This window comes from Strix uralensis, chromosome 10 (genome assembly GCF_047716275.1).
Source record: "Strix uralensis isolate ZFMK-TIS-50842 chromosome 10, bStrUra1, whole genome shotgun sequence".
Classification (NCBI taxonomy): Eukaryota; Metazoa; Chordata; class Aves; order Strigiformes; family Strigidae; genus Strix; species Strix uralensis.
Genome location: NC_133981.1, coordinates 6,028,825 through 6,054,948, shown reverse-complemented (window position 1 = coordinate 6,054,948; position 26,124 = coordinate 6,028,825). Strand labels below are relative to the sequence as shown.

Here is a 26,124-nt window from a genome sequence, read left to right as displayed (position 1 = left end):
AATGGAAAATATTGCCCCCCCTATTTTCAGTTTCTTAACTTGTCAGGTTCCCAGCCCTTACTTGCACATAACTGTTGTGCCAACATTTGGCCAGTTCTATTCTCCTACAGTACCGTTTTTAATAGCACAAGCTGCCAGCCACAGTTGCCATCTCAACACACCGCATTGCATGTGCCATGCTGGGAGAGGTGGTAATTCCCCCTGTGCAAACAGCTCGGAGCAGGCACATCGCGATGTCTTCCCAGAGCATCACAACATGCACATCCTCTGCTCCACCCTTCTCCACCTCACATCTCTTCTCCTGCTAACACAGCAAGTCAGAGACCCTCCAAACTGCTCAGGTTTCCAGGACAGGCAGCTACAAAACCCTCTGAGGATGGGGTCTAAAGACACTGGAATAAGGACAACCCCAGCGGTGGTGGGGAGAGGGCACCAGTGCCACATCCACTGTTGGGATCCCTCTTGCAGGACCTAGTCCCAGTGATTGCGTTCACAAAGCTCTTGGAAAACAGCCCGTGCAACAGCTTCATCACACTCTCAAAGGAAGAAATATCCCGGATGCGTGCCAGCCATAGCAATGAACCTCCCCAGACTGTGCACGTAGCAGTAATGCAAACCCTAGTACTCCATCGTAGCACCAAAAAAGAAATAAAACGGCTCATTATAGAACACGCGCTGCCAGGAGCGCTCAGAAAGCTGAGTGGGTGATCCCAACCCCACTTCCAAGCCTACATCCAGACCCAGATTTATCTTCCGAGATATTTTCACAGCTCTTCTCAGAAACACATGCTTTTCCTTGCTGTGTAAGTGGAGCACAGCACTCAAAGACATGCTCCACCAGTCTCTACAAACCCAAATACCTTCTCAGATCGGGCACTTACATTCTTTGTGGCACAGACTGGCAGCATTGCTCTCCGATTCCCCTTCACTGAGCTACTTTCTTGGGGGAAGCTGCTTCCTGGGCACTGGAAAGCTTAGCTACTATCTCTGAAGGAAGGTAACCCTTGATTATCTTAAAGTCATAGTGTCCATGGAACAACACAAATTAGGAGGCCTGGAAATGCCACAGGCATGTATTTGCATTGCCACACAGACAACTGTCCAATGCTACCTGGTCCCACCATGAGATCCTGACTGAATCCATGGCTCTGGTGTCCCTCCTGCTGCCCTCTCCTCTGGACAGACACAGGAATCAGCTTCCAAGCTAACAAGCCTCTGTCAGAGCAGAACAAAAGCATCTATTTGAAGAAAAATCTACAAAGATCTAAACATCTAGACATATATCATAAGCAATAAAAAGCATAAAGCAAAGGCCTAAAACCCAGTCACTGAATCTAATAAGACCATTTTTAGAAAGTGAGTATAACAAATCCTTGTTTGCATGGAGCAATGTGGGACCGCTGAGCCCCTCCTCCTGCACCCCAACACGTTCTGCTGCTGCTCACATTCCTTCATAGCATTCAGCCACCTCCAACTCACCTTGCTTTCTGCAATCAAATAATAGGCTACAAACTCCATGTAAAATCAATTCAAATTCTTGGGCTTCACCTGATGTTCATGTGGAACCACCTGAAAGGATAAATCCTTTGCCCTGTTAGAAGCAGCATTCATATACAGTTTAATCTAGGCCTATAAACCCTGAAAGCAGCAATTTCATCCCCAGGACCAGTTGAGAAACACCAACTACAGAAGATGCAGCAACTTTCATTCTTTTGTATTGTATTTACATTAACTTTGTATTTTAACTATAATTGTCCCAAGTATATTGTCCTAAGGCACTTAATCAAATTAAGTCCTCTGTAGAGTTTTACAGCATGACTCCAATGAAACTTCCAGTCAAATTATTTTCATTTGAAGTACACATCAAATCCTTTTCTCAGGGAGCCTGTGGGCTCGATCGCAGACTGAGCAGCACACGGGGCAGGAGCCAAGGCAGACTTCCTGACAGACCTGTGGACAAACTGCCGGCACCTTCACACCAAATGACCCATGAAGTGTTGTTTCTGGGAATCCAGGCAGGACAGGGAGAGGCACCTCACTGAGTGGGGCTCTGCTGGGTGGGGTTGGACGCACACCCTCTCCAGAGTCTAGTGAATAAGAAATATTGCATTAAACTCTTTGGTAAATCAATTCATGTAGAAGCCAGGTGTGGGAAGAGACTAAAGACATCCCAGTTATCCAGTTCCCTGTGGCCCTGGGGAAACCTTCAGGGCTGCTGCACAGAGAATGCACATTTGGGAGCAGAGGAAAGGGGAAGGACGTGTGTTTGATTGTCCCTTAGCTGGGTCACCACACTTCATCTGGGGTATGGGGGATCAAATGCTAAACAAAGCAAAGCTGAAGGGTTTCTGCTTTGGTTGCTTTGGTACTGGCAGGATGAAAATGTGCAAAAAAAAATTTGTAAGAGAAGTTGCAAAAAGCCTGACTTTTAGAAGAAGCCTTTGTGGCAGGCACAGATAAAACACCATCACTGCACAATACCACAGAGGCTATTCATGAATATATATTAAAAGTTCAAATTGTGAAAAAGCTGCATATATTAACAAATCCAAAAGTGACTTCCACTTTAACAACAAATTCTAGCTAAAGTATTAATGAAAAATTTTTCTGGCAGCAAAATAGTGTTAAGCATAAAATACAGCCTTTATGAAGCAAAATAAGCCAGTCTGGATCAATACCATCTAAATTCATCAAGAATCCAATTACTCTGAGTGCAAAAAGAAAAGCTTCTAGAAACGAACAAAGATTTAAGAAGCAGTGTTCTCCCTTCTCTGTAGGAGACACCATCTTCAGAAAGTTGCTACCACTTTCCTTCCTCATTTACTTCCCAGCCAGCTGTGTGCCCATGAATTCTGTGTTCATGCAATGTTTGTGCATGGGTATTTGTAAGAGGAGACAACACCTGACCAGTCTGAAGAGTTGCAAAGCAAGACAAGCCTCCTCTATTGTCCCTGTTCAGTACTCAAGGATATGTTTGCTTCAAGTTTTATGGGATTAAAAACTACAAAGTAGTTGCTGGAGGATAGCAGCAACTAAGACAACCTCAACATTGGGAAAAAATCTTGTCTGCAGAGCTGCTGCCCTGTGACAAACCCACTGGCTGGAATAATCAGCCTCTCCCTGGTTGTGCAATGGACCGGGGACCTTCGTTTTACAAATACTGGCAGCCAGACCTCCTTCTCTGACCTACTCAAGCAGCATATTGTTGTGCAGAGCCCAGCACAGCAGCAGCATGAATGAGCAAAGACTTTGCCACTTATGTAGCCACCCTTGGGCTATGGCTTCTTGGCTGTGTACAAAATAGTTTGGCACAGAAGCTAAGCCATTCAGATCAGCTCGCAAATTGTGGGGGCAGTGGATGATCTCTCCCTTCATATGACAGTGCATTGGTTGTGCTAAGGACCACGTGCAGAGGGTCAACCTCAAAGAGAAGGTGAAGATGTGTCATGTGAAGGCTGTATCATATTTCTGGTGGTTTTCTATAGATCTCATGCAGGAACAAAGTGTCAAGTGACTGGAAGCATCTTCCAGTCCCTCACTGGTGGGAAAAGGGGACTTGCATTTATCCACAGTTCAAACAAAAGTGCAAACTGGCAGTAAAAACCATTCTTTGGCCAAGTTGTCAATCTTGAAGATTTCTACAAAGTGGGTTTTGAAGACTGTAACTGGGGGCAGGAAGAGGCACTCAAAACTAGAAAAGTCACAAAGTCATCCTTATTTTTATCTGTTTTAATCAGACTAGCAATGATTTCAAGCTCCCTGACAACAGGAATTAATCTGTACATTGTGCTCATGGACAGTCACTGTTGCAGACCAGGGCTGTCCAAGTACAAAAGCAGAGACATTTTCTCCCATTCTACCATCCTCTTGGTCTAAAGACAGTATTCCCAGAGCCAGTGTGGTCATTGAAGACTCACGGACACGGGAAAACACTGATTTGCAGATTTTAATTACTTCAGTAGTCTGTAGTCATGCATAAATAAATATAAATCATATCATATCCCCAATAATAACTGGAGCTGATTACAAAAATGTGAAATATTCTTTCCTATTAAAAACTATGTTCAAGCAAAGCTGGAAAGAAATATATTTATTCTGCAGACCTAGATCATCTTTTCCCTGGCCCAGGAGAAAATGTAAGAGCAAGCAGCTCTAAACAAATAGCTCATTGATTAGAGTGCTCAGCTTGGCTATGAGAGCTCCATGTTCAGGTTGCTTATGGACTTGCTTCAGTACAGAAACTTGACCAAGGTCTCTGAAGCCTTCACCTCCAGGGAAGCCATGTGCTAGGGCCATACTTTAAATAGCTCAGAAAGTGCTTGTGTCCATGTCATTATGGAATAAAATCTTTTTACTGGGTTTCCATTGGAAATAAAAGATTTTGAAAAAATGGAGCTGCAATTTTCTGGACAGCCCTATACATTACCAGAATGTACAAATTGACTAAAAAACCCCAAATGTCTGTATTTCCTAGTTAAAAATACATCTTACTGCTTCAGTCTGTTTTGCATCATTAGGTCACATTAAATATGAAAAGACTTTTGTGAAGGTGTCATAATTTGAGATATCTGTATCTTGAAGGATTTATTTGCTGAATTTTGCTCTGCAGGATGCAACATTAGGCTCCTCACTCACATTATTTCTAGTTTCCACTAACAGTAGTTAAAATTTAGAAGTCCTTGTTAGGCAAATCTATTCAGCAAGAGGCCAAAATTAGGTATAAAAAGCACTGCCAAGATCAGGGTTTAAAACTGTTGTGGAATAAGATAATTAATGCCATGACCAAGCCCTTAGTGCCCATCCTAAAGAGCCAGTTTATATAATTGTGGGTACTGATGAAAATCTCCAGCTTCACTGATACATTATTGAACACCTTTCGTTGTCAGTTCAGATGTTAACCCCAGATCTGCAGTGCTAGATGGGGTGGTCACAGTTTACCAAGAACAAGAACTAGATTAATGCAGGTTTCATTGACCAGCCCATTGCAGAGCCAGAAGGGACCACTGTGACCGTGCAGCTTGTTCTCTTCGCCACTGAACTTCACCTGACCATCCCTGCAACTCCTGTTTGTGCAAACGCACAGCTTTTCAGAAGGCACTAAGTTTTGATCTAAGAAGTGCCAGGATAGAGATTGCTCCCTTCATTAAGCTGGAATGGGTCATGCAGAGTTTAACCAGTGCCTCTCACCTTCCCAGGAGCTCTGCCAAATCCACCTGGGAACTGGGAACTACATTTTGGCACAGAGCACATCTGAAGCTAGTGCAACTTCTGCTGGTTGGCTTTAGCTTCCATCTACCCACAGAACTGTTATGAGGCCACAATTTGCTTTTGCAGAAGGGGCATCTTCTGTGCAATGAACGCATGTAAAATAAAACACAAACCTTAGGGATTTTAACTGACTAGATGACTTTATTCCTTTCTATCTCCCATCCTTAACTGATATGGCAGACCAAGACAGCTGGGAGGGGAGCCTGCCATAGTTGCCTGAAAGTCAGCATTGCAGGCAATTACTGAGTTTAAAGACTTCCTATTTATCAGCAGCTCCTGGACTCCCAGACATAATAGACATTTATAATCTTTTGGCCAAAATGTTTTCTACTGAATTCTGAAGCAAGATTTACTACAAATGGATAATAAAAAAAGAAGGCTAGCACACTCTGGCACAGAAATGGGCTAATATTAACAGAGGCTTTTTCCAAAGAAAGATAGTTGCAAAGCACAAAGAGTTAGCTACTTTCTCCTTAATTATCATCTGTAGCTTCTAAGTAGGCAATTTAGATCTGGCTGTCATATTTCAAATGAAAGACAAGCCTACCCATCGCATGCAGATGAAGCATACACTTTAAAGGGTGCTCAATCGAAATGTCTTTATTCAAATGAGGTGCTTAGAGAGTGAATTAAAAGCTCCCATAAAATACAATTTCCTTCTCCTTCAGAAGCAAGGATTAGTTCAAGAGACAGTTTTACTATCACACTGGAAAGATACTAATAGGTGATTTAAAATAAAATGGAAAACAACATTTGTTTTGCTCACTGCTCTGATACAAAGATGTGCACAGCCATATTCTTTCATCAGGATCCCACACCACCAGGCACTTCCATGCTGTCCCACTAGTAACTATGGCTCAATTCTCCTAACACCTATGCACATACTTACCTTAACCGTTGGCTTAGGTGAGACTGTTTTTAAAATTTAATCATGGAATCCTCAGGGCCAATGTTTTCCAAGTAGCTTGCGGGATGAATGCCGTAAGAAAAGGCAAGATATACTCCAAATAAATTCCCATGCAGCATTTAACTTGGGGATCCCCTGTATATGTAGGTTGGGCTAAAGCACCGCTAAAGGCAAAAAGATTTTTAGTTTGGGATCTGCCTCAAGACTTAACAGACTTAATGGATTGTATTGGAATGCTCCTCCCTCCCCATCGCACTGCAGACCTGTGCAGCCCAACCTCTCTGCTCCAGTGCCCACCCCTGCCACAGGCCCTGTGCAGCATCACCCTACAGCCAGGGTCTGAGCACTGCATTCCTCCCTCTGTCCAGACAGGATTTGCCAGTGAGATAACCACAAAGCAGCAGGTGATATTATCATCTCTGGCTGGCAGCATGCTGCCTGTCTGCACAGCACAGCATTGTGAGAGCGCTTCTGCTATGCAAAGTTTCATTTAAATCAGTAGCTGAAGAAGCCCAAACATTTCAGTGCAGCTCTGCCAATTACAAGAAAAACATTAAGTTTATGACATGAACAATTAAGTAACAAAAATCTTCAGTACAGACTTGATAAGTCAAGTCTGACAACTGAGCTGACATTTTACAAGGATTGGTTAAAAAGCACCTTAAAACAATAAATACCAGCAACAAATATGTGCACAGTAGGTATACTAAGTCAACCACTTGCTATCAAAGTAAAAACAATGAATAGCAAAGTACATGATAAAAATGTTGCTGGGATCAGAAGAAAATAATAAAAATAAACAAATAGGACCTTCACCAGAACCCTTATTGCAAAAAAAAAATATTGCCTCAGGGCACTTGGATGAGTGACAAATCCAATCTGAAAGGGTGATGGACTGCGAGAGCAACAAATAATTCCAAGATGCTGATTTTTTTTTTTTCTCCCCACTCAAATCATTACTGGGGTGAGGGTCAAGCTGATGAACAACCTAATGTGTGCCAAATTTGCAATAGATACTGTACCAAGCACATATCCTAATGCTGAGAAAAACTGCTAGTGTGGGGCCAGAGAAATTTTTTCCATATTTGAACTTGTAAAACTTTTGAAATGCATATACAGGTATCTAGAAGAAAGGCTGATTTGTGCTTTAAAGCATGAAGAGGTAAAGAAATCCTTTGTGCTAAAACTAGAGTCAGACAGAAGAAATGAGAGAAAATTTCAGGTGACTATTTGAAATGGCCTTATGAATATCAGCTTGGACATGGAAGAGTCTGTCAGGATACCTAGAAAAGTGTGGCAGAGCTCCAGGAGACACTGCTGGGGGGTATTAGGGTTTGGACTACAGGTTTCTCTGCATATTACAGGTGACTACAGGGTCATGGATGTGGGTTGCAGGAAGCTTAAATGAACTGGTGTAGTTGCAGATAGAAAAGCATCCACCTCCCCTCCTATTCCAGGAGAGATGGTGGAGCCAGATTTGAGTTTAAGTACTCAGATGCTGGAGAGACTCCTCTGCAGTTAGTGCACCACAGTAGCATGAGTCCAAAGCATGAACCCTGGCACAGGGTACCCCTAAAACAGGGAACAGCTCTGCCTCCCCACACTCCTGCCACACAACAGCCCCACAGAGGTACCCACCACATGGGCTTTTCTCTGAAGGGATCGCTTCTCCCAGCCATGCATAAGCATCACCTCACCAGATTACTCTAATGGTCTTCTCTAGTGATTAATGTACTTATCTGTACTTCCTCACATCTCCATTTTCAAAGGGCAAATGAATCCAGGTCCAGAATTAAACTAGAAAGAGAATGTGATTCTGGCAGAAATAAGCAGCAACCACCTTGTGCAGGGGGTTTCTTTGGTGCTTCACAAGTCCCTGCTCCCGGAGTTACAAAGGCAGTAAGATAATGCAGGAGCCAAGCACAACTATCATCTTACCATAATTTTAAACTAATATTAATTCTTTCTTGATTTTTTTTTAACTCTACCCTTCAAAACTCCCTGTCTGCTGGAACTAATCATTTCTCTTGATTTCATTTACATTGTTTGCTGGACACTCTTGCAACTTGTAGGTTGAAGCTGAGAAAAAGAGGGTCTGGAGGCAGCCCTTGGTTTGCAGGAGCATCTGGAGCTACCTGTGGCGGCATGCAATGCTTCTTCAGTACATTCAGGACTGGCCTGGGGCTACGTGAATCACTGGTTTGAAGTCAGCTTGGCAATTCACATGTTTTAATCACATATCCCCAGACCCCATCAGTACTGGTTTTGCCCTCCTGCATCCTCCTTTTCTTTTTCCAAGGTGATGGACCCCAGAAGCACGTGGTCACAAGTGAAATGCCCCCCCTTTTCAGTCTGGAAAACTCCCTCCCCTATCTGATCTTGTTTTAATGGGCATTTTCAGGCTCCTTCAATCTTGTTTCCAAAGCATCCAAGTCCTCTTGCTTTGCCAAGCTGTCCTGTTGAGCCTTAGAATTTTGTTTACTTGCTTAAAGCTCTTGACACTTAGTCATCTACTAGCCAAGGTCTAGCAGTTTGACTTCTAGAAGAAAAGAAAAGCTCAAACTCACAGTAACAGGAATGAAAGCAGCCGGTAGCACGGCTTTCTTCATTTCAAGTCACGCTGGAAGGCACAGCTCAAAAAGCAGCGCACAGGTATTCGACTGCTTCAGTGTCACTGCTGACAGCCACAACAGCACCGCGGTGTCAGCAGCATCTCTCCTTCCACCTACACCTCCCCCAGCTGTCAGCCAATAATCAGAACACTGAAGGCATTTGAAAGGAAACTGCCATGTGAATATGGACTTATTTGGTCCTGGATGCAAGAGAGCTGGTGGCAAATTCATCCTACCTAAACAAAGCCTACATGCCCATGCAGGCAGAGGAGCTTCAGGATCACAGTCTCGATGAGGGGCCCTGAACTTAAAATGTGTCTGCTTTGTCCAAGGGTATCAACTGCTCTAATATGAGATGTTACCTTTCCTAACTAATCTCACTCTTTTTAGAGCATCCCCTCTCCACTCTGTGGAAGAAGCACCAACAAAATGCAGAAGGAGCAAATGCAGAAAGAGCAAATTCAGGAAGTCAAAGGAATATCTAGATAAAACAGTAAAATGACACCAAGTTCCACAGGTAGCACTGGGCCAGATTTTCCAGGCACACATCTGCCACCCCATGTAGTCTGTACATATTTGGACACTTTTTGCATGTGCCTCATGCAAAGTTCCAAACTGCACAAAACCTGAATATCTTCATGCTTCTCCCAAAAATACCAGCTGGCTGTCATTTCCCTTCTCACCTGAAAATTACAGGTACATTTATACCACGTGGCCATCCATCCCACTGTACATGCCACACACCCTGTCTGTGTATGCTGAGCACACCCAGCCACAGCTGGGAGCCACACAGACAGTTCGGGCCAGCTACAGCCTCAGCTGGATCCCTTCTGCAAATAAACTCAGTTTTGCATCATCTTTCCAACATGATGGAATGTTACAATTACCCAGCAATTATTTCCAGTTTTCTAATAAACAAGACTGTTGGAAATTGCAGATCCAGCCACTTCCTTCTTAGAAGAAATGGTCGACCAGGAGATACTTGCTGGCTACTTATCTCCATTTTATTAACTTTTTACATAAAGTACTATTTTATAATCATGCAAACTAAAAGCACTTTACTGTAGGGTGTATTCTGTAATGAATGCTGGAGAAATGACCTATTTGGAAGTGAATCACATTACAAATTCACATAACTCAATTTTCAGGATCTCTGTCATGCATACTAAGCAGAAATGAAAGAAAATGCAGACAAGTTCAAGACAAAAAATAAACATTTGTAATACCAGGAAATGTGCCTCTTTAGACTAATAAATGTGTGTCAAGGAAGAACAACAGTTCAAGGAATCAAATTCAGTTTCCAATGTTTGGAACTTGCTATATTTGAGAACATGTTAAAGAAGTAGATGCTATTACATCGGGTCTGTGCATAGCAATCATAAGCAAAACAGTATGTGATTTCCCAAGGAAGCAAAATAATTTTAGAGTCATAGTGTACTAGACTTGAGATTGGATTATGCATTCTTTTCTTAATCAGCTCAATTCCTTAAAGAAATCACTTATACAGAAGTGAAAGGATTTTAGAGTGGACTTGACGTCTTTAAAAACAGGAGACTGTAGCTATTCTTTTGAAGCAGGATCCTAAATGGTGTGAACATTTTATATATATTTAACCTCACTACAGCTTTCAGACATACTTAAACAACATAAAATCTGTTTTCCTAAGTCACTAGGTTCTAAGCTTTAAAGTATTCAGGCACCAAGAGATGCAGACAGGCAATTAGTAGAGTTTTCAAAAGCATTTCAAAGTTATGGTTCAAACTTTTGTCTTTTGCTTTCCCTTCCTCATGGAGTAGCTCTTCCAGACCCTTGCTACTCCAGTGGTTGGGAACCCTCCCTCATTCCCTGCCTAGTTAACAGCTACACCACAGTTAATGGATACTTTATCCCCATTTTCTTCTTGGGCCAATGGGTTTTTGCTCTTTCTTCTTGCCTGTTTTTTCCACTCCCTGAGCTGTCCTGGCCTTTATGGGGCTCTGCATGCTCACAACTGCTCTCTTCTTTGCTGAGCTCCCATTCCCCAGCAGTTCCCACAGCCCAATCCACACCAGGTCTAGATAAAGTCATTCCACCTGCACACCCAGAGCCTAAACAACACTGTGAGGAGAATTCAGGAGCCCCAGATTGGTGCCTAATCAAAAGCTGCTATAAATGATGGGAAACCCCACTGGAAATGGGCTTTGCATCAGCCCCCAAATGCCTGCCTCCCTGCAAACGAACCGCCACGAACCAAACCCGGTTACCTGAAGGGGTAGGCAAAGGCTATGTCAATGTTGAGGTCACTCTCTGACTTGTTTGCACAGTCCACACTGAGGCGCAGTCCTCCAGAGTACCCACCGCATGTTGCAAATGCAAAGATTGCAAAAAGCTGTCAAAAACAAACAACATTTTTATTTTATTTCGTTTCAAAAACCACCACAAGCAGATCCATGCAGCAGCTCTCGCTGCAGCACCGGCCCCCTCAGGTCAGGTTATCCATCACTTCGTGCATTCAAAGCATTGCCATACATTACTCCTGAACCCTTCCCGAAAGCAAATGCAAAGAACCACAAAATGTGAAGCTCTATTGCCACACAGAGAAACATCACCATTTGTCTGTGCCAGGCATCTCAGCCTTCCCCTCCTGTCTTGAACCCCATTTGGGATTCACAACCCAAACAGCTATTTAAACCATCCCACTGATGGGCAAGCTTGGACAAGAAAGAAGGATGAACATTGACTGAGCATAATGAGTCAGTCTTAACCCAGATAAAACACTGGCAGAAGTATTTATGAGGAGCAACAGCAGTAGTAATAGTAGACCAAGACAGTTCATGTGGCCACCATCCCATTACATGGCAAAAACACAGAATCATGCTGCCTCTCTTCCATTTCACGTATGACTTGGAAAAAAACCACAATAATCTTTTTTATTATTTTTCCTAAATTACTATCATAACCCAAGATGGATGTAGAGGTGCAGTAAACTGATGCTCAGCAAAACAGGGGAAAAAATAAATCAAGACTTAGGATAAGCTCAGGCAAACTAGACAGGAACAAAGAGCTTGGGTGGTTCTGATGCAAATCCATATCACATCTTAATGTTTCAGGAGAAGATGAATGAGGGAGTGCACAGGCCAGAAACACATCAGCATTTATATTTCTATCAAGGGTTCAAACAAAGGAATTGGAAGCAGGCACAGATGTCTTAAAACATCACTGTTTTCCTTGGAAGACCCTGAGCAGAAGTGGGGACAGTTTATTTATGCAGTTGTAATTTAAATGAAAGGACAGGTTAGATTTTGTTAATTGTAGCACTATAGTTCTGAAGTAACTCCATTAGCTTTAACAGAGTTGCTCTGAGATCTACAGTAGGGCAGGTATGGGAAACAAGTAAACACCTGATCCCAGTCACAATTAAGTAAGCTAAAAGTCAGCAACCCAGAGGAAACAAACAGTGTGCCCATCTGGAGAAGAAAACACATCCTTGGACACTGAAAAATTATACAGCAAGCAGATGTAATGGCAAAATAAAGGACTGAATGATTCAGTAAAAGCAATATGAAAATGTAATAAACAGAAAAAATAGACCTATCCTTGCTGTGCAAGGCTCTGCAAAACACACCATTAATCTTAGTTCTCCCAATTCACAGTACAAGCAAAGCCAGGCACTTCAGCAGCCTCCTTGGACTTCAGCTTTGCATGTGCATCTTTTCCCCAGACACTGCCAGGTTACAGGGGTGACACCTGGACACTGGGGTAGGGAGACCCTCCTTGGCTGCAAGGTGATGTGCCAAGCACAACGGAGCACAGAGAGTAACAGGAGAATAATGGAAGTTCCCGCCTGGCTACTTACTTCCAGTGTGACCAGGGCAGATCACCAAGGACAGATTTGCAAAGGTGCCCAATGACAAGGAAAGTTGATAAAAAACTTTGATTGAATCAACGCTTCTGCTGAGCTCGCTAAAAAAAGGAAAGCTGAACTTTACTGTGAATTGATGTGTTAAATATGTGCCATGAAATGTGTTTCTACTATAACTTTGTATAGTGCTTCTTCATCCTAAATGAGACACTTCCTCTGTAAATACAAGAAGTTTGACCTTACACGTAGTACAGCACTGAAAATCAGCATTAATCATCTCAGTTTAATTTGTGAGGCAACGTCAGAAAACAATAGATTAAGGAGAACAGGAGAGATTAGTGCTGACCTGTTTTCTGCCCTAATTAATGGAGTTGCAAATGCAAGTGTTTTGCAGATACATAGGGAGGCACAAAGATTAATGCAGCGATATATAAAGAGGGAACTGAAGGGCTGCAGTGTGAGATAGACCTGCCATAAGGGAAGAGCCATCACCTCTCAGCTTCAGCTCTCAGCACAGGCACAAGCAGAGGAAAGATAGACAATGGAAATGCATCTCCTTTAATCAAGTATTGGAAATCAGCATAAACATGTGCCACCATGATTATTCACCAAGGCCATGGAGTCATACCCCAAAACACAGCTTAGGCTATTCCTTCTCAGAAAGGATCTCCTCCAGAGTTCCTAGCTGCTCTCCTCCCCTACTGAGGGCATCTTTGACAGCAGACTCAAGCACCCAAAGCCTCAGTCCTCCAGATAACCCACATCTAGCCTTTACTCACCCTTTAGCCCCACATTCAGCTCTTCACCAGAAGCTTTTCAGATGCTTCCACTCATTCAGCAAACCCTTCAGCCTCCTTCTTCTCCAGCCACAACCCACCAAGGCTGCCCACCAGTTTCCATCCTTGCTCAGCACACACTCTACACCCAGGCAGGATTCATAAGGCAGGTGGAAGAAGAAAAAGGACCCAGCTGGGGATTTTTATACCAAACTTCAGCAAGGCCTCAGCCAACCCGAGCCTGGCTCTCTGCCGAGGCTGGATCAGATGCTGCTAATGGCTGGGACCGCCCAGCTGCCAGTAATGCCCAGCCAGTCCCCACAGCTGTGTGCTGAGGCCATGTAGCACCTTTTGGAAGCATATTTATGTTTTGCATTGAAGGAGAGCAGGGTGAGGGCTGTAAATCAATGGTATTTCCCTGGGGTTCTCAGTCAAGCAGCAGGCATAATTCTCCCCTTACCCAAGCAACCTTCTCCTCCTACCTCTGCATTTTTCCTTTTTTTTCCCCCCAAATTTTGCTGCTTTATGTTGTCAGTGGAGCGCCTGGTGCAATAAGCCAAGATTTACTTGTCGGGTTTTGTGCACACTGTAATTCTATGACAGTTGCAGGAATGCTGTAAACACCACTGTATTTTATTATAGCAGGATTTGTGTAAATGGCAGTTGTAAACCCCATAATGGGAGCTTTATGGGCCAGATTCAATAAAACCTCCATCTGCGAGATAATTTTATTGTATCTGGCCTCTCTGAAATTGAAAAGTTTATGGAGAAAGGGAAAGCATTTCCCTATGTTCCTATTTACTCTTTGCCTATAAATCCACACCCGGTACTAGTCCCATCTGCAGTGTGCATGCATATTGCTCTTCCCCTTTACATCAGATAAATCTCCCCAGCACACAGTTACCTCTGCTTATCACATGGCTCCTGCCTCTCAAGGCTCAGCCTCGACGGCCAGTGCTGCACTCGCCTTCCCCGGAAAAGCGGCAGCCAGGAGAAACACGGTCCCCTCAAGGCAACAAATCTTTGCTGCGGTGGCTGTGCCGGGCTGCTCCTGCCTGCTGGCATGGGAGCTGGGCAAAGCCCAGCCATCCCCTGGCACCCCGTCCCTCCTGCGACAGCAATGCAATGGGGAGGTTGGTGCCTTTGCTCCCGCCTGGGCCCTCGAGGGAAACGGAAAATGTCTGTCCCCAGCCTGGATCAATGGTCCACCCTTGATGTGGGATAACACCCCAGGCAAGCATCCTGCTCACTCAATGTGCACTGTGGAAGCAGTTACCAACCCACCCAACGAGGCCACAGACCAAAGGGAGGGGGAGGAAGGGACTTTATTTGTGCTCCCCGGCACAGACTGGAGCAATGTGCATCTCCCGTGTCCAGTCCAACCTGGCTGAAGGATCACCCTTCTTCCACATGGTTTCAAACATGTCTCTAAAAAGGCAGCACACCTCTGAAGCTTGCAATGCATTTCTGTATGGTGATTAACACCCCATCCCCTGCTCCTGTTATGGGATATTCCCTCCATGACCTTGCAGCCTTGGCCTGCGCTATTGGTATATTTTTGTAAGGAAGTCAAGTAAATCCCACAGTCTAACTTATCCAACAGAAATTATATTTATTATGGTACTGTGCAATAATACACGGCCTTCCCTGTCAAATCAGATTAGCATGTTTTAAAGATCAGTTGGCTCCTTAGCACTTTGAGAAAAAACAGCAATATAATTGCCAGCAGAGCACATGCTTCTCACACCAGCTCAGGGCAGGCAAAGGTTCATCAGCTGATCTACAGGATCAGCTGGAAACCTGCCTTCTTCTGATGCCAGGATTCAACGCCATGGCAATGGATCCTCTAATTCAGTATTCAGGAGCTGTTATTTATCCAGACTCCAGATTCAAGGCTGGTTCCCTCGTTTCCCAGCCCAGCCGTCCTCGGTGGCCGGGGCTCAGGGTGTGCGATGCCCTGGGGGAGCTGAAGTCCCAGCTGTGCGTTAGACAGTTGGCAACGCCTCAGCACACGACCCCAGACATCACTCACCCCGTCGTGGAAGGGAAAAACGGGATGGTTTCCCATCACTTCTCTGCATTTGGCTTTCCGACAATTCCCCTCAATGCCTGCTGAGCGACAGGCTTGCTGTGCGCACCAGAAGAAGGCAGAATGGTTCCTGACAAGGCGAGTTAAAAGGCTTATGTAGAGCATGTTACACCTAAAACATCCTGTTAAGAAGATAACACTGTCATTTAAAATTGATGAAACTTTTATATAAGCCACTTGCTTTTCCCAGGAGCACGTCTGCCCCTTGCAGCAGCCTTTGGCAGCTTGCTGGCAGATGAGATGGAGCCGCCTTGGGCATGCACCTCTAATCCCCCTCATGCAAAAGAGAGATCCCCCCTCTGCCTGAGGGCTCTTTGGCGACTCCTCCAGGATAGTGAGACCTTAAAAAGAAACCGTGTTGGTCTTGCGTGGAGCTGTGGCGGCCAAAGACAGGCTGCGAAGGACACATAGCTCACTATGTGGGTTGATCTTCAACAATTTCACTTGGGATTGAAGGAGGAAAATGGGAACGAGCCTGCTGGACACTTTCCCAGAGAGGTCCCCCCCAGCTCCCCACTCCTGCCCTAGCACTGGAAAGCCGAGGCGAACTCTTGACACTGCTAAAGAGCAACCTGAAATATTTGAAACGCCTCCTCTTTTATTAGTCATTTTACACATTCAAAGTGTTTTACAAAGACATATTCTTCTGGCATCATTTCTGGATATAAGACTTCCCTTTCTCCAGATCACCATAATAAAGAGACTGCAAAGCATTTGCCAAATGCTATATTGCTTTACACTTTCTGTCGCTCACCACGGCCAACGGCTCACGTGAGAGCGGGGAGGGAGCGCCCCGCTCCAAGGGCCCCGGAGACATCCCCCCGCAGCCAGCATCACTCACCCCGCAGAGTGTCTCGTTAAACTGAGATTATTTATTTATAGAGCAGAACCAGTAATTGAACATTATTATTAAGACTGTAAAGGGAAGGTTCAAAGGCACTAAATGACTGTACGGGAAAACATTTACTGCAGAGATGATGGCCCAAAATATGTCACCAGTGAAAGATTAGGAAGCACTCTCTCCTCCAGGTCTCTGCCTGTTTCTTTTTTAAAATCTGGCATTTTTCCTGCACAGATCTAAACTGCAGACTTCCTGGAATCACTTCTCCTACATACAAGGCTTTGTGCACTGGAGATTATCAGATTATTGACTTTGGGATTCCTAATTATATCAACTTGACTGGTTGATGAATTGGAGGTGGATAGCATCGCAGCCAACGCAGTGCTGGGGGGTAGGCGATGACTAGCAGGAGTCATTTTCCTCCAACAGCTATACAGGGAGAAAGCTGAAATATATTCTGCTCCCGCTGAGAAATAAACCCTAAAGCAATTGTTCACTAATTGCTAGGATTTAGTGTGCCCCCTTACAAATAAACAGCAGCATTGCAAAGAATGATCCCATGTCTGCCCAGACCTGGTCTGCATGGAGGGGAAAGCCCAAGGATGAGGGAATGCCTTGGAGTTTGGGGCCTGAAGAACCACATATGCCCCATCTGGGGAACATTGTACGTCTGCCCAAACATCGACCCCAGCGGTGCCTCAGTTTTAACACGCTGCTGAAGGACCACTCAAGCAGCTGTCCCGCATCAGGAGGCACTTGCAGACCAGTCACCTCCTGGGTGTGGTGGCATCTGGGAAAGGGCTTTTGGTGTCACCATGCTGGAGCTGGAGATATACAACCTGTCCAGATCTCACACAAAGCACCCCATAACTTTCACTTGGCTATCAGACTTAATGTTTCCAGCATCTTCTGAAAGGGGAATGGAACTACAACTACAGTTGTGTTGGAGGAAAATCCTTGCATCAACAATTTTGTATGGCTTTACACTGAGCTAAGTGAATGAGGCCCTTTCTTACCCATCCATGTGGCAAGGTCGGATATTCCTGGAAAACACAACGAGGCTGGTGGGATCCACACGGTGTTAGCTGCTATGTCCCCAGCCACTGCCACCCCTCTGGAGGAGACCAACCTGCTCCAAGACATCCCCGCTGGGCTGGGGTCTTCACCGGGGCATTTGCAGCAGCAAACCTCTGTTTGGCATTTTAGGGCACCGCGCAGAGAGCAGCCCTGGATGCCGGCGGCTGGATGGAAACACCTGACCCCATGGTGGGCAGAAACCCTGCAGCATCCTCTGTGTAAAGCACAGCATTTCATTTAATGCTTCGCATTTTTAAAATGAAAAAAAAAAATACTTAATTTGATCCTTAATGGAAAGATTTATGGAAATGAAATTGGGGTATTTTTAGTGAGTAAAGATCATGTTATAATAATTTGGTTCTACAATACTTTAATCCCAAGGAGACAATTTTCTCTCTTTTTCTTTGAAGAAAACCTTTATCTTTTTTATTCATCTTCCATTGATTATTCTAAAAATCCCATTTAGCTCCACCACATAATGGTATGGTAGTCTTTTCTCATTATATTTTAATAGAATAAAACCCAACTGTATATGAGAGGATTAGATAGCCATTCGTTGAGGTAAAGAACATTGTTCCTCCAGATGGCCAGACAGAATCTGTGTAATGCTTTTCCTATTTATTAAGTTCAAAATGTAATGCAAGCTGATGAGATGTGTTTCATCCAGTATTTAATGGGTCAGCCATAAAGTTGAAAGCTAATGCTAAGGTTGGCATCATGCATGGAAGAGTTAACAGGCAGAAAATAAAGATATCTCTTAGGACAAAGCTACTTACACAAGTGGGGCAGAAATGCTAAACTCTTCCAGGCCCTCTAACCATTTGTCAAAGGTTTGAGATAATCGAAGACATTTACAAGGACCTGAGGGTTTTTTTTTATTTATTGTATAAATTGCTTTCTGCACGTGGACATTGACAGATTGGCAACGAGTCTTCCATGAAACAAAATACATCGATACTTGCTGCAGACAGATTTAGGAGTACCTGGGGTAATTACTGGGTGTACACTGCTTCATTTGGGATGTATCACAGAGCGGTAGTTTCATTGCATTTACAGCCTGCAGCTCTTTTCCTGCCCCAGCTGGAGAGCAGTCTGGAAGCTACAGCTCTTCCTCTGCAGTCTCTACAACTCCACATTTGTACCCTCTTCTTTTAAGGAGGTGGGAGCACAAGTTGGACAGATTTGTTTAGTTTGGTACATATGATCCCTGAATAACTCATGTTGTGACATATATCACTTCAGCAGAGACATGCACTCCTTTTTTGGGCCTGAAAACTTTTCCAATCCTAAGACTGCTGGTATAAAAGACAGCCGTAGTGGTCTCTACCAGGATCCACATTGTGACAGTGCCCAGAGTATCGCAACTGCTAGCCCAGGAGAGCGGCCACCCCCAGGCTGGGTCCCCTTCTTCTTGCCCATGACAGCTGTCCCGCCACGTGCCCATATTGTCTCATGGGCTGCTTTGGCATCAATCACCTGCGACCACCACAGGCAAAAAGCAAGGAAAGCCATGGTCAGGTAAAGGAGAGGTTTTCTAACAGGTGATGTTCTTCTTTTACTAACAGGTGAGGTTTGGCAACCCAGCAAACACTCAGGTTCATGCATAAATGTAATTCTGTTCCTGCTCCCCCTTGAAAACACAGGTTTTGTGCAGGCTTTACAGGCTGATTATATGGGATTTACTGTGTAACAAGTGTAAACATTTAATTATAAAATAAAAAAGGTTGGACGGCTGCTCGTTTCCTTGCTCACTTGGTGAGTTTAAAAGCATCTGGTTTAAAATGGCCCACAATATAACATAAATGCAAACAGAGCGTGATCCAAGTTATTACTAAGTAGGATTTACTCCCTCTAATAAACACAGGGATTTACATTATGGCTGAGTGACATCCACACATGGGAGGCACTCTGCAAAGGGAAAGTGCCGCTGAACTTAATGTCACTAAAACCCTGGTGGTCGATACAGCTTCAGAGGCTCAACGACAACCAAGACTACACCATAGCTGCTCCGCCGCAGCATTAGATGGCAGGTGACTGCAAGCCCAGCTTGCAAAAACAGTGTTGTACGCAGTGCACACACCGTCTGCCCCGGGCTGGGGCTGAGACAAGGTACTTCTCCCAGCCGGGGAGCCCATCCCCATCCCCAGCTCTCCCAGCATCACCACCAGGCCCCGCTGCATTTGATGCTGCTGTAACCATTTCCTTATTTAATTTGTGTCTTTGTTCTTTCCATTAGCTCCAGCTCCTCTTTCCCAGCACTACCTGGTAGACCTCGGCTCCACTGGAGCATTTTCCTGATATGATGACAGATGCACACAGCAGAAACGAGAGGCGGGAGTGCTCCTCTGACCAGAAAATGCTCCGACAGTTCAGTCCCTGTAGCGCAGCACAGCATGGGGGCTGCAACAAAACCCTCCCCTGGTCAGCACTGACTGAAAATTATTATTACAGGAAAGGCTCCTGTCCTTCAATCACGCTGTATTATTTATGACCTAATGATTGCCCATTGACTAGCTGGGATTATACGTTCTCTAAGATGTTTCTGGGTGAATGAAAGAGCATTAACCTCATTATTGTCACGTCTGTGCTCATCAGAGGCCATTAGTAGCTTCCTCTCGGCTCCCTGTGTTGCTGTGTAGCTATTTGGTGTCATCTGCTGCCTCTCCACCCACCCGCCCCACACACACGCATGCCTGCATTTGGCTCTGTTTCCTTTCTCAAGTAGATTTAAGGAAATGGGTGAAAATTATTTAGCTCGGGAAGCAATCCAGAAAACCCTTGGGATTAATAATCTGGTGCAACAGCTTTTCCGTGTGAGGATTTGAGAGTGTTTTCAAATTGCTAAGCAATGGGGTCTCCAATCCTTCTTGCACACGCAGCAGCACTCCTTCAGATGATGTCTGGCCATTTTCCATTTTTTCAGCCCCACAACACTCATACGAGCAGGCCCACTGGGAACCAAGGGAAAAGCACAGCTGGGTTTCTAGGCAGTATGTCTGCAAAGCCCTGCATGGACCACCCAGCCCTGGCCACTGAGACGCATTAGGGGTGTCCTTCATTAATGCAACCATCGCAGATGTCCCCTTCCTGCTCCAGACCTAGCCTCAACATGCACCTTTTAGGAGGGAGGATGGCTCAAGCCCTCCATATCAGAGCTCTGTCTGGCATCCCATGCAGGTGGGACCCAAACATGGGACCCACCAGCTCATCTCAAACAGTTTTGGATGGAAAATTCCACTGGAGCTGACTCCAACCTCAGCACCCGCCTCTGTGCAAAAGGCCGGAAGAAGATTTTGCTCCTGGCTAACTATCAGCCCACATGGTAAAAATAATTTCTTTTCTAATAATTAAAATGATGGGCTATAAATGAACGTTTGCTTTGCTGAGCTCTGGGAATTCACAGGGAACATTTTGAGCAAGAAATATTTTTAAAATTAAAACCTCCCTTTCCTCTTCGTTTTCGCCACTGCTCTTATACTCTGTCCCCAGAGGTGGCATTGCTCTCTTTCTCCACACTTAATCATAAAAAACAACACCTAAACACAAATATTTTTAGCAAATGCTAATAACACTGTCCTTAAATCGAAATAAAAAAATATTCTTTATCTCACTAGCTCTTGACACACTTCATCTGCTTAAGTTGTTCTGTTTCCTCTACATCCTCCCCCTTACTGTGCTCCTCCACACCTCTTGCCTATCTCTTTCTTTTCACGTCCTTTCATTCACATTCCCTGAAATCTGCAGCCATACCTGTTTCTAAACACAAGAAAAGAGAACAAAAAAAACTTGGCAAAAACCTTGCCTGAATGTTCTCCATTTCCTTTGTGGTTCAAAATACTTAATTCTGAAATAACCAGGCGTCCTTTCCTTTCTCTCAACTGCTAGCAGCTGCTGTATATCTTCTGTGCCACTTCCCAATGTACTTCAAATCCTCCCAGACCCCGGAAGAAAGCAGGCACTTGTACAAAACCAATAATGCATCAATATGTTTTTGGCTGTTGCAATCTTTATATCTGCACTGCTGGAGATGATTATCTAGCTTTTTTTTATCTGTAGATTCAGACCTGTGGAACAAAACCAGGTCCAATAAAATAAGGAAGCAAAGAAAACACAAGCAGAATGGAAAAAGCAATTGAACATGCTATAAATTCAGAATCAGGTGAAAGCTAATTATGGCCACACTCACTAAAAAGATGAGGACACAGTGAGGGAGATAGACTTATTAATTATTTGTGTTATGGTAGCACTTAGAAGCCCCAATCCTTTATCTGGGACTAGCTGTGCTATACATGGCAAACACTTAACTATATCTTTGGGTAATTGCACACAGTTATAAGGAAAATGTGCAAATGCTCTGTTCTTCCACCTTCAGCAGTTTCTGGTCTGTTAATGCTGTTAAAGGAGTCTGAGTTCACCATCAGTCTCATTTTGAGCAGCTCGTGGGATGGCCTCATGGGTCAAAGAACAAATAATTCAGCATGAGAGCACCCTCTACCCATAACTGGATGGGGCAAACCACAGCAAACCCCCCAAAGTGGGCATGAGATACATCCATCACCATCCCCATCCCCTGGCGTGGGGGACACAGCGCTCACTATTGCCAACAAGGACGTTTCATCCTCATTGACTCTGTACAAGTTTGATTGCTTTTCTAATTAAGATACATTTTATGGTAATCTACCAAGGCCCTTAGACTAAATCACTCACTTAATCTGTTGTTAGTGCCCATATGTTTACAGCTTTCCAGCCTGCTGCAGCATATTTGCTTTGCCACGGCGCCGGGGAAGTTTAGTGACAGATGAGCCGCTGCGCAGGCATTCAGGTGGCGCAGAGCCCTTCCACCCAGACAGCCTGCGCACGACACGGATGGACAGACAGACAGCCCCAGCACCCGGCGGTTTGGAGAGGAGAGGAAAGGCGCAGCACTGCAGATATGGCACCCCATGCTGATCACCTGCCTCTTCCCCTGTCTCTACAGAAGGGCTCAGCACATCTTTCTCATTTTCCTTTCTTTCCTTCTCTTTTTTTTTTTTTTTTCCCCTCCAAAATAAGAGATTGTACATGACAGGAGAGGAAGGCTGAAGAGTTTCACAGTATCGTCGTGTCTCTGGCTCCACAGCTCACTTACTGAGGAGTTTCACTGCAGGTTCAAGGGCTCTGAGCAGCCCTTTGGCTGAAGGGTAACAATCACATTTGCAAACTAAGAACCAGCACAGTAAGACCCTCCATCTGCACTGAACGCTGAATTAAATAAAAACTGAGCAAGCGCTCCACAGTTCTGCTCCTGCTGAACCCACGAGCCTGGGCAGGAGTGTGTCCCCCCAGCCCCAACCTTGCCTGCAGCCCAGAAACACCAACAGGCCCCTTCCAACATCTTCAGGGCTGGCACTATGCCACCGCACGCCCTGGTGAGGAGCTAAATCTCTCCTTTGGGCCTGCCTAGACTCTAGCAACCCTGCACCCTGCGTATGGACACATGTGTGCTGTGCTGGCAGGCAGCAGCTTCTCTTCATCTTACATCAGGCTGCCTGCACCAGCTCTAGATGAAGGAGCAGGGACGTGCTGAATGGGGAGGTGGCTCTTGCCTGTCCCAAATCCACAGCTCTCCTTGTGCTCTCCCACATGTGTGCATCCCACGGTGGTACCTGTGCAGGCAGGGCTCAGGCAGGGACCCAGGGACCCCAGTTCTGCTCAGACTAGCTGGGCTGAGCCCCCAGCCCACCACACACAAGCGTGTTGTATTTGCGAGGGTGTACCATGCTACTATTTGAAATGATTTGTGCTCAGTTTCTGAGGAAAAGAGAACCCAAAGGCAAAATCAGGAAAGACCAAACTGTAGGTCAAGTTGCCATTTTCCATCCTATGTAGAGGGAAATATTCCCTGAAAAAAAATGGTCATACAATTGCACAGGAACCCCTAATCAAGAGTGACATGAAGAATAAAACACCACCTGCCATCACCAGCAGTAACAGGCAGCTGCTATCCAACACCAACACAAATACCTTTCCCTCTGTAGAGCACCTATTGATCTGAACAGGATTAACAGAGGATTAACTCATTAAGTCTTCCAAGGACCTGGCTAAAAAAAGAATATCTGGAATTCAGGAGGAACCTGATATTTAAGAAATCGATTTTTTAAGAGTTTAAGGAATTTCTCTGGGAACTGTTTGAGCTGCTAGAGGAGCAGCCAAGGAGACAGGTCTCAAAGGAAAAGAAGCTCCCCAGGATCCAGGCACCCCTAAAATAATTTTTCAAACTCCTTTCAAACCCTGATGCATCTGCTAGAAAGGGACAGCGGCTCCTCCATCCCACTGGCACATATCTCACATTTTCAGCCCTGGAGCTTGTGAAGCACCATGTTGTGAACCTGTCCCAGCAGCTGCATTGAGCCCTGGTTTGCACATCAACCTGAGGTCATCTTGCAGAGAGGATGTCATGCTCCCAGGGAGGTGATGGAGGCTGCTCCAAGGTCTGAGAGGCGAGTGGTGGTTGGGGGTACTGGACTGGGGAGAAGCTGCCTCCAGACCTGCTACCACCAAGTAGCTGAAGATGAAGGAGCACCACACATTGCAACACTAGGATGGGCAAAAGGCAACAGATGGAAAACCATGAACACTGAAGAGTTTTGTATGTACAACATGAGGAGCAGGGCAAGTTCTCCTGTCCCCCAAGTTTGTCTCGTCTGTATCCTATAGAGACAGCATGTAGGGCTCAAGGGATCATTTCTGCTCAGCCACAAGCTCCTCTGCCAAGGAAAAGTCTTGCAGTGATGGACTTAACCACATTATTCACTTTGTGCCTTACACTCCCTTGGCTGCTGGCGGCCTGCCTTCGGGGACAGGGGTGAGACCTCCCCCTGTGTGCAGACAAACCAACTATTCCTGTCCACTTTTCCTGCTTCAGAGCTATTAAGATGAGCTCAACTGGCTTCCTTAATAAACCACAGCCCAGCTTTCAGGGCAGTCTGGCACCCCTGCTATGATGAGTTATGTGGCACAGAAAACCCAGGCCTTTAGTTTTGTGGGGTAGGAAGCAGGAATCGTGCTCCTTGGTTCATGTTACCCTTCCCCTCCAGATTTACCCAAATGTGCTCTTTGACCATTGCCCTTCTGCTCACCTGGAGGACACTGCACTGAGTCAGATAACAAGGCTCAGCAAAGTTAGAAATGCTTAACACTGTCCTCAGACAAGGAGAATTATGCTTAGAAAGTGTGTGAGATGTGCACTGCTCAGACACCCATGCCCTCCACACCTAAGGAGTTAAACGACTGTGAAAAAGACAATTATTGTTATGTACCACGTTCTCTAACACTGTGCCGAGCACATACATTCAAGTTATGTAGCTGGTATAAATATGTACGGTCCTTATGAAACAGCAATCATGTAAAAAACAAAAAGCCACTGAACTGGGTGCCTATTAACTACATTTTCAGGAACTGAGTGCGTGGGCTCGCCTGTACAACGCCCTGTGCCTGGCTGGCTGCCCGTGGGATGCTGCGCGCCGGCACCGGCTCCTGCCCAGCCAGGGCTTGGGCAGCCACAGCACAGACCCCAGCAGAGCTCACGAGCCCTCTGCAGAGGGGCACGCCGCAAAATACTCCCATCAGCTGCTCTTCAGGCAAGTGCAACTATTCCGTTTTGAAAAAAAAAAAAAGGAACAATTAAACTGGTCCAAATGACTAAGCAGTTACTGGCAATCTGAAATTTCTCTCTGGAAGAGTTTAGCTCGGACTGGCAGGCACAACATCCTTACGTTCTCCAGTTACAGTCCTCTAACATCTTATTAAAGTACACTTCATGTATCTATTAGCATACCCTGGAATCATTATACCCAAATTATTCTGCGTCTAATACTTTGAGTTTCCGAGCAGGTATACACTCAAGCATGTTCTCACAGCAGCTCCAGCTTGTGCTACAGCTGGAGTTTTGAAAGACTTTGAAACATCAAAGCAATCGACTCCCATGGATAAGATTCAAGTATGAAAGAATCAAAGTGCCAATAAATTAATCAATATAATGCTGCAAATTCAAGTATTTATTAGGTAGTCTGAAAGTATTCCAGCTATACATCTTGTTTTCCTTAGCCGTACTATTACAATCACTGTCTTGTACTGCCTGGAAAGCACACCAGGAGCTATGACGGGGAGAGATAAATAACTGCACCTTGCTGTTATTTACAGGTAACAAAGAGGTCTCCAAGTTAGCTGAGAGTGCTGAGGAATGAGGCTGCTGAGCCGTACAAGGCAGAGGCAGGGAGCAGAAAGTCAGAGCAACAGTCTATTGACCTGTATTAATGATGTTACACTCTGAAAAGCAAGCTATTTTCTTAATTACTTTAAAGATTTTCTTTATTTCATTAGTACATTTTGATGAGGAGCATGTTGCTGCCAATCTGCCATACTTCAGATTGATCTTTCTAAGGTAATATGCAGTCAGATATTCATACTTCAGCTCGATCAATATTAAATAGCTCTAACTGATTTCTTTTATATCAAATATTGCTGCATTATTTTGAGGCATGTTTGATTCAAAATGCCAGAAGAAACATGATAAATCAGAATTCCTTTTCCCTTTAATCCTCACTCTCCACGTTTCTGCTGTAAAATGAAGTGCAAAACAAGTTTTCAAAGCAGGCACCCCCCTCTGCAAAGCAAAATACAAACCAAAATTATTTCAACGTATCTAAAACCATGGAACAGTTGGGCTCAGCAC

The 26,124-nt window shown here is 44.8% G+C and overlaps 1 protein-coding gene across 2 annotated transcripts in view; it reads right to left on the bottom strand.

The window, feature by feature from the left end:
* SYNPR (synaptoporin) overlaps positions 1 to 26,124 on the bottom strand; it is a 110,887-nt gene that overhangs the window by 19,462 nt on the left and 65,301 nt on the right. For both annotated transcript variants that reach the window (XM_074879034.1, XM_074879035.1), the window contains one exon: positions 11,031 to 11,155. In XM_074879034.1, coding sequence (XP_074735135.1) covers positions 11,031 to 11,155 — 125 coding nt within the window. The remainder of the gene's footprint in view (positions 1 to 11,030; positions 11,156 to 26,124) is intronic.